Source organism: Sapajus apella, unplaced genomic scaffold, assembly GCF_009761245.1.
Source record: "Sapajus apella isolate SASKATOON/1434 unplaced genomic scaffold, GSC_monkey_1.0 scaffold160, whole genome shotgun sequence".
Lineage (NCBI taxonomy): Eukaryota > Metazoa > Chordata > Mammalia > Primates > Cebidae > Sapajus > Sapajus apella.
The window spans coordinates 589,258-598,584 of NW_022437100.1; the positions used below are offsets into that span (position 1 = coordinate 589,258).

Consider the following 9,327-nt stretch of genomic DNA (forward strand, 5'->3'; position numbering starts at 1 on the left):
AGGTGAGGGTGGAGGTGAGGGTGGAGGTGAGATTGGAGGTGAGGGTGGAGTTGAGACTGGAGGTGATTATTAGAAGTGAAGATGGAGGTGAGACTGGAGGTGAGATTAGAGGTAAACCTGGAGGTTGGATAGAGGTGAGGAAGGTGAGTTTGCAGGTAAGGATGGAGGTGAGATTAGAAGTGAGGATGGGGGTGAGTGTGGAGTTAAGGATGAAGGTGAGGTTAGAGATGAGGTTGGAGGTGAGATTTGAGGTTAGAATGAAGGTTGAGGTGAGGCTGGAGGTGACGTTGCTTCAGGCATTGTGTGGGGACAGAGACTGAGGATGGTACCGGAAGGCCTCAGGGAAGAGGTGCCATCTGAGGATAGTCCTGGAGATCCAGGCAGGTTGGGGAGCCTGCAGGAACACAGCCTGTGGGAAGGCAGGTGTCTGGGAAGGCAGCGGAACATTCTGGAGCTCATGAGCTCATGCACCTGTCTTTGGTTCTGACCCTGAAAAACTGCGTTGCTTAGAGCAAGTAAGTTAACCTACTGAGTTTAGTTTCTTGGTCTGCAACACGTGCTCAGCTGGGTCACTATTGACATTGGGGCCAGATGATCCCTTGCGGGGTTGTCCTGAGCATTGCAGGGTGTTCAGCAACATCCCTGGCCTCTCCACTAGATGCCAGCAGCGCTGCTAAGTTGCAACAATCAATGAGCTCTCCAGACATTTGCTCCTGGGGGGTGAAATCGCAACCACTTGCGTAATATAGGACAACAGTACCTACCCTGCCCGCAGCAATGAAAGCTGCCGGTGAAGAGCGTGAACTCAGAGCCAGCCTGTTTGGGTCATTTCCTAGCTGTGTTTTTCACTAGCTTTGTGGACCTTTGGAACTTACTCAACCTTTGTGGTTTCCTTTTCTGTAAATGTTTCTTCATCAGGTTCCTGGAAGGGGTAAAGGAGGTGATAGATGTCCAGAGCTTGCCCCAGAGCCTGGATGCATGGCGCCTGGCCAGGCACTAGGGTCCTTAGGAGACTTAAATGAAACTTCAAAGCCAGGGCCTTTCCCGGTCACTGCTTTGTCCCAGTAATGCCCACAGAAGGGCCCCGTTCTGACTCAGTGAGTGGAGGTCGAAAGTGGCTGTGTTTGACCTTCGCCTGGGGCAGGCCTTTTGTATTAGGTCCTGTCTTTAGACTTACTGCTCTTGTGGGGAGTGTCTGAAGAAGGTTCTGGAACAGGTCCAGAGGCAGGGGCAGCCCCCAGCGGTGCCAGGATCTTTAAAAGTTGAATTGGGTCCCTGGCCTCCAGGCCCTGGAGAGGAGCTAGTAGTGGCCACTGGTTTCACCAATTCAGCAGTTTCCATTTTACCCTAATCATAGATTTCGGTCTCAGGAACTCAGGGCTCCTACCGCTGCCTGAAGGGTATCTCTGGGTTGCTTTCCAGAAATCGAAAGCATGTATCACCTTCTTGTTTTCCGGAAAGTCCTACTTAACAGTATGTTGGCTAACTTCTGGCCTCAGGCTGAAGCAGGGGCAGAGGGGCAAGGAGGGGACCACTTTGAGCCTTGGTTAATATGTTTGTAAAATGGCATGTGAAGAATCCATATTCCATAGGGTCGTTGTGAAGATGAACAGAGCATGCACACAAAGGCCAGGCAGTGGCCGGGTCTGGGTCTGGTTTCTGGCTACTTGGTCTAGCGGAGGGCACAGTTGTATCTGCTGAGCGAATGAGTGAGTGGATCAGCAGCAGGCCCTTCACCACCCATCATCCTCTTCCTCCTCTGCTCTATTTCCCTCCTTAACACCCACCGCCATCTGACTCACTGGATAGGTCACTGTTCACAGGTGGGCATGACCTGCCATTCCTCATCATACTGGAAACTCCACTGGGGCAAGGAGTTTTTCTTGAGACACAGTTTTTCTCTTGTTGCCCAGGCTGGAGTGTAATGATGTGATCTCGGCTGACTGCAACCTCCACCCTCCGGGTTCAAGTGATTCTCCTGTCTCAGCCTCCCAAGTAGCTGGGATTACAAGCAGGCGCCACCACACCCAGCTAATTTTTGTATGTTTAGTAGAGATGGGGTTTCGCCATGTTGGCCAGGCTGGTCTCAAACGCCTGACCTCAGGCGATCCACCCACCTTGGCCTCCCAAAGTGCTGGGATAATAGGCATGAACCATCGCACCCGGCCCAAGGACTTTTATCTATTTTGAGATCCCAGAGCCTGTCACATGGCTGGTTCTTAAGAATTATTTGTTGAATGAATGAGTGAGATAAAAGCAGCTTTCCGTATAAATTCAGATTCTGACATATTGTAAAACCCAAATAAAGTCTTCTTAGAAGTGACCAGCTCAACGAACTTCCTTGCTTTCTCTCCTCCCTCTACAGAAGAAGACCCGGACCTCGCCTGCCTTTCCCCATCATTAGAACGGGGCCGGGGGCTCCACGGCGTGGCTCTGCTGCCTCTCCTCTTGCCAACTGGTCGTCCCTTCCCTTCCCCTGCAGGGCACTGTCCGGGGAGCCACAGGAATCTTCCCTCTCTCCTTTGTAAAGATCCTAAAAGACTTCCCTGAGGAGGACGACCCCACCAACTGGCTGCGCTGTTACTACTATGAAGACACCATCAGCACCATCAAGTCTGTGGCCTGGAGGGAGGGGCCTGTCCGGCCTTCCTGCCATCCCTCCCACTACCACCCCTCATATCACCCTCCCATGGGTCCCTCTCCCACTCCAAAGCCCGCAGTGGCTTCCAGATGAGCCACAACGCTGTAACAAGACCTCAACATTCAGGATAGCTTGGCCAGCCTCATTACCATTTCCCCCACCCTACACCCCACTTCCAGCCTGATGCCTCCTTACACCAACCTGTCACCCCCACAGGGACATCGCAGTGGAGGAAGATCTTAGCAGCACTCCCCTATTCAAAGACCTGCTGGAGCTCACGAGGTGAGGGGCTGGGAACGGGGATGGGGATTCAGACTCTCTGGAGAAGGGAAAGCAGGGAGAAATGCCAAGCGTTCGTATGAAGGTGCTGGGGGTTTTGCATGTACTTTGCCTTCTCGTTTTATCCGCAGCTCAGCCTGTAGGTTAGGTAGCGCCTCCCCACTTTAGAGATGAGCTGGGAAGCTGCAGAGGTTGGGGGACTTGGCTGAGCTCACACAGGTTGTGAATTTAAATCCGGATCTGCAGCTGGAGCTAAAGTCTTTCTGGCTAAAAGCCTGGACTTGAACCATCCACCATCAGGGACTCACCACCTCCCCAGGTCCAGGACATTGTTAAACGTTCTTTTATAAAATGGTAATCTCATCGTGACATTTCTGACCATAAAAGTCGTTCCAACTCATCATATAAAAAAAGAAATGTCAGAAATCAAGCCGGAAAGGTACGAAGAAGTGAAATCACCTCCTAGCTTTACCGCCTCATTACGTGACGTACACTCAGGTTTCTTCAGTACTTACAGCCCCACACACACGTGCACACACAAAGGCTACTTGGGCTGCACAAAACCTTTCTGTGGCTACGTCATTAATGTGGCCTCGCCCTTTTGCTGGCCTCTTAGGATTTCTTCTACGTCTTTTAACTGCTCTAAACAACATTGTACAGACCATCTTCATTCACCTATTCAATGACTTATCTGATTATTTCCTTGTAATGATTTTCAAGAAGTGGAATTGGGGATTAAAGCATTTGCAAGTCTCATAGGCTTCTGTCAAATTACTGGTAGAAAGCGCAGGTCAATTTCTAGGTGCTCCAGCCACGTAGAAGAACGAGCATCTTCCTGCAGCCATGCCAGACAGTTCCTGTCCTTACAAGATTCTCCTCAATAGCCCCATGCAGGCATCTCTCTGAGGCTTTCTACAGCCCTACTCTGTGCCCAGCCAGGCCCACTCTTCTTTATAACAACTCCAAAGCCCTTTGCACATTTATATACAAGACATTTCAGGCTGCGCCACTAATTTCCTGTGAAAGTCTCTTCTCCATATTTTTTTTTTTTTTTTGAGACAGAGTCTCACTCTGTTGCCCAGGCTTGAATGCAGTGGTGCAATCTCGGCTCACTGCAACCTCTGTCTCCCAGGTTCAAGTGATTCTCCTGCCTCAGCCTCCTGAGTAGCTGGGACTACAGGCATGTGCTACCACACCCAGCTAATTTTTGTATTTTTAGTAGAGACAGGCTTTCGCCATGTTGGCCAGGCTGATCTCGAACTCCTAACCTCAGATGATTCCCCCTCCTTGACCTCCCAAAGTGTAGGGATTATAGGCATGAGCCACCGCACCCATCCTCTTCTCCCTTTTAGACCTCAATATCCCCATCTGTACAATGGGAGATTGGATTACTTGGATGATACGGGCTTGTATCAGGCTCTGGTCTTTTCTAACTCCTGGCTTCAGGACATAAAATTATTTTTACCCCTCTTCCTATCCCTCCCCTACGCTTAGGCCCTCTGATTAACCCTGACCATTCCCGTGCAGGCGGGAGTTCCAGAGGGAGGACATCGCCCTGAATTACCGGGACGCGGAGGGGGATCTGGTTCGGCTGCTGTCGGATGAGGACGTGGCGCTCATGGTGAGGCAGGCTGGCAGCCTCCCCTCCCAGAAGCGCCTCTTCCCCTGGAAGCTGCACGTCACGCAGAAGGAAAACTACAGGGTCTACAACACAATGCCCTGAGCTGACGCCGTCGCTGGAGCAGTGAGGGGTCACCAGCAAGAGCCTTCAGCCCTCAGAGGAGATTAGGACCAGGAACACCTGGGAGGATGGGGCAGACTTCCCATCTCCGAGGCAAATGGACCTGTGGGGCTTGTATTCTGTCTCTTTCTACTCTTTACATCTGATTTAAATAAACCATTCCATCTCAAAGGGGCAGGCTAGGGGACAGAGTAGGTCTTTCGTGGGGAGTAAAATACCATTTCATGAGCATCCATGGGGTGGGGCATTTATATCCGGCAGGGTCCTGGCTCTGAGACCCCTGTCCCACCACCCCATTTTATTGCTCTGTCCCTTGTGGGGGGAAACCTGAGGGTCCCCAAGCCACATCCCTTCTCCCTCCCACTGCTCCTCTTTTCCTGGGATTTGCCACCCTCCCCACAGAAGTGGTCTGCTCTGGGTACCTTCTGGGGTCACACCCATGCCAAGTCCTCAGCTGCGTGATGAGGGCCAGGAGCTCTCCTCTGCCTTCCTGTACCTGCTGCTCTGTGGGGCAGGGAGGCAGGTCTCGGGGTTGGTTGTCTCCACTATAAGTAGGGACTGGGGGAGGACTCTGGTCTCATCCAAGAGGAGGGGGACACAAAGCGACGGGATAGCCTTCTCTGAGCTGAATCTCCTTCTATCCTAATCTGCCAAAAATACACAGGTGGAACCCCAGAGTGATGGTGTGAGGAGCTTGGTGGACCCTCTCCCCAGGGAAACAGCAGTTTAACTGATGAGAAATACTTTAAATCAACTATTTAAAGTCTCTAGAAATTGTTCTAAGGGCACTGAGCACATGGAGATCATTACGTCTCAGAACAGCAGGTCAGTGGCATTTGAGACACACGTGTTCCCATCCCCCACCCCCAGCCCCATGTGATGGGAACTCCACGCCAGATCCTCTGCTCTGGATGGATGCAGCCAGGAAGATGGGCTCCCTCATCCCGCAGCTCCTAACCTTCCGCAGTTTCACCCCAGGAGGAATAGGCTGCCAGAATCTCTTCTCTCTGCAGTTCTGTGCTGTAGAAGCACTATTCCAGGTTATCACAGCAGAGGACTGAGTTTCCTCCAGTTCCCATAAAAAGTACCACAAAATTGAGCTTAAGCAACAGAATGGATTGTCTCACAGTTCTGAATGCTAGGTGTTCACAGGGCCATGCTCCCTATGAAATCCGTAGGGAAATGCTTTCCTGCCTTTTCTTAGCTTCTGGTGGTTTGCCGGCAATGTTTGGTGCTCCTAAGCTTGCAGAGGTATCGCTCTGTCTTCACATGGCGTTCTCCCTGTGTGCATTTATACTGTCTTCCCTCTGCACATCTGTTGATGCATCAAATTCCCCCTTGTATGAGGACTCAAGTCATGTTGGACTAGGGCCCATCCCAATGATCTCATTTTACCTCGATTACCTGTAGAAACCTCCTATTTCCAAATAAGGCCACATTCCGGAGTACTAGGGGTTAGTACTTCGTGTCTTTTTTTTTTTTTTTTTTTAAAGACATAGTCTCGTTCTCTCACCAGGCTGGAGTGCAGTGGCACGGTCTCAGCTCACGGCTCACGGCAAGCTCTGCCTCCTGGGTTCAAGCGATTCTCCTGTCTCAGCCTCCTGGGTAGCTGGGACTACAGGCGCGTACCACCACACCCAGCTAATTTTTGTATTTTTAATAGAGACGCAGTTTCACCATGTTGGCCAGGATGGTCTTAATCTCCTGACCTGTGATCCGCCCACCTCGGCCTCCCAAAGTGCTAGGATTACAGGTGTGAGCCACTGCGCCCAGCCAACATGTCATTTTTAATTTCAACATAACACTTCAACCCATGACACTCCCTTTACCCACTCAGCTCCCACCATTGGGGCAAGGGCTCTGCAACAGGCGTAGCAGGCCAGGAATGCTAGACCTTAACTCCCTGTCAGGGCAGGGCCGTGCTGAGAGGGCCAACCTGAGATCAAGGGACACCACCCTCCACTCCAGTGCCCACTCACAGAACGGATATCCCTCTCAGAGAAGCAGGCTGATTTGCCTATCCCCAGCTCTGGTGCCATGGTGCAGAAGTTCTGCCCAGGGAGAGAGTCAAGACTTCAGGATGGAGAATTCCACAGCTTTTCCTGAGGGGACTAACTCTATTTGGAAAGAATCCTGAAGAAATTGACAAAAATAATGGAAGTCTTGATGGCCAGCAGTTAAGGAAGGACCAGATACTAATGGCATCAAGTGAAATGTAAGCCCAGAAATTTCACAGAGAACCAGGTAAAGAAATAACCAAGAAGCTTGTCGTGGTGGCGCACGCCTGTAATCCCAGCACTTTGGGAGGCCGAAGTGGGCGGATCACCTGAGGTCAGGAGTTTGAGACTAGCCTGACCAACGTGGAGAAACCCCATCTCTACTAAAAATACAAAATTAGGCGTGGTGGTGCATGCCTGTAATCCCAGCTACTTGGGAGGCTGAGGCAGGAGAATCGCTTGAACCCGGGAGGCGGAGCTTGCAGTGAGCCGAGATCGCGCCATTGCACTCTAGCTTGGGCAACAAGAGTGAAACTCCATCTCAGAAAAAAAAAAAAAAAAAAAAAAAAGGAAATAACGAAGAATAGTGATTCCAGGACTACAGTCATCCCTGAGGACTCAGAAGATTGTGTTCCCATGCCGGGCTGCACCCACACAGGACAAATCAGAGTGGAAAGTGTGGCAGATTTGAAATCATTTCCTAAATCACATACAGACCCATCAGCAAAACACACTAGCTCAAGAGGCTTAATTAAGCATAACCTCGGCTGAACAATACGCTAATCTGACTCAAAGGGGATTCTTAGGAAGCCAGGCTTAAAAATAAAATTACACTCATTTCCTGGTGGTCTGGAAGACTGTGCACGCCTAGGCTGGTCACCCTCAGGAGTGACTGGAGAAAAAAATGCTGGGCTATCAGTTCCTGATTGAACACGGGGCAAAGTTGAACCTTGAGCTGTGAGAGATGTTTCCAAACCACATTCGCAGCCAAAAGTAAAGGGTGAAACCAATCTAACTAAGGGGGCTTAAGCACACTTTTCACCAATAAGTGGTTTATGCAGACTCAAGTACAAACTCTAGAAAGCCAGGATAAGAGAAAAAAAAAAAAAAAACAAGGAAAACATATGAGCAGGGACGTCATGAGCTGCACATTGTAGGGGAAACAGATCTCACAGAATTAGTTCAGTGAAGTCACTAAACAAGTAAACACATGACAAACCAAATAACAGCACTAAGCCCTAGAGGGGATAGCAGAGCAGCATCTGGAGTTGCTACAGAACAGTTCCTGACATGGTTCGGATCTGTGTCCCTGCCCAAATCCAATGTCTAATTATAATCCCCAAGTGGCAGGTGGAGCCTGGTGGGAGGTGATTGGATCATGGGGGTGGTTTCTCGTAAATAGCTTAGCAACATTCCCTCAGTGCCGCTGTGATAGTGAGTGAGATCTGGTCATTTAAAAGCATGTGGTGCCTCCTCTTTCTGTCTCTCTTCCCCCTGTTCTATGCCATATAAGAGTTGCCTGCTTCCCCTTCGTCTTCCACCATAATTGTAAGGTTTCCTGAGGCCTCCTCAGAAGCAGAAGCCACTAGGCTTCCTGTATAGCCTGTAGAGCCCAAAGCTAATTAAACCTCTTTTCCTCATAAATTATGCAGTTTCAGATATTTCTTTATAGCAGTGCGAGAACAGGCAAATATAGTTCTCAACAAAAAATTATGAGAATTGCAAAAAAAAAAACCCCAGCAAAGTGTGATCCATACACAGGAGGCACATAAAAGCAGGCAAAAGAAACCACCCTTGAAGGGAGCATTCAGATGCTGGACTTAGCAAACAACGACTTCATATTAGGACTATGTTTAAAGAACTAAAAGAATCCCTGTTTAAAGAATTAAAAGAAAGTATTATAACAATGACTCTTCAAATACAGAATATCAATACAAAGGCATAAATGATTTTTAAAAAGAGAACCAAATTGAAATTCTAGAGTTGGAAAGAACAATAACTGAAATGAAAAGTCCACTAGAGGGTGTTGAACAGTAAGAACACACAGACACAGGGAGGGGAACATCATACACCTGTCGGGGGTAGGAGGCTAGGGTTGGGACAGCAGGGGGTGGGGAGATTGGGGAGGGATAACATTTGGAGAAATACCTAATATAGATGACAAGGGGGTGGATGCAGTGAACCACCAAGACACGTGTATATGTAGGTTACAAACCTGCATGATCTGCACATGTACCCTACAACTTAAAGCATAATAATAATAAAATATCCACTAGAGAGGCTCAGTAGTAGATTCGAGTTGGCAAAAGAATGTTAGCAGATAAAGTAAAAACAAACTGAGAGATCAATAGAGATGATGCAATCTCAAGAAAGAAAGAAAAAGGAGAAAAATGAGCAGAGCATCAGAGAAATGTGGGATGCCACGAAGTGCACCAACAAGTACATAATGACGTACCAGACGGCGAGGAGTGAAAGAGACAGAAAAAAGATGAAATCATGATTGGAAACTCTCCAATTTTCATATTTTTAAAAACCACCGATCTACATATCCAAAAAGCTCAACAAACTCCAAGTAGTAAAATACAAAGAAAGCCACACCTAAACACATCATAGTCAAAATGTTGAAAGCCAAACTTAAAGAGAAAATCTTGAAAGCAGAAAGGGAAAAC

General features: G+C 48.9%; 1 protein-coding gene across 3 annotated transcripts in view; it reads left to right on the plus strand.

Annotated features, from left to right (window-relative positions):
• Nucleotides 1–6,135, plus strand: part of NCF4 (neutrophil cytosolic factor 4) — a 21,130-nt gene extending 14,995 nt beyond the window's left edge. Inside the window, exons 8-11 of one of the 3 annotated variants that reach the window (XR_004265046.1) lie at nt 2,483–2,613; nt 2,858–2,923; nt 4,448–4,754; nt 5,326–6,135. Coding sequence is in view for 2 of the 3 variants with exons in the window: in XM_032266651.1 (XP_032122542.1) it covers nt 2,483–2,613; nt 2,858–2,923; nt 4,448–4,643 (393 nt within the window). In the remaining variant the exon portion in view is untranslated. Of the gene's footprint in view, nt 1–2,482; nt 2,614–2,857; nt 2,924–4,414; nt 4,844–5,325 lie in introns of those variants that run through there. The other 2 variants (XM_032266652.1, XM_032266651.1) reach the window with 2 other exon arrangements.
• Nucleotides 6,136–9,327: the final 3,192 nt, after the last annotated feature.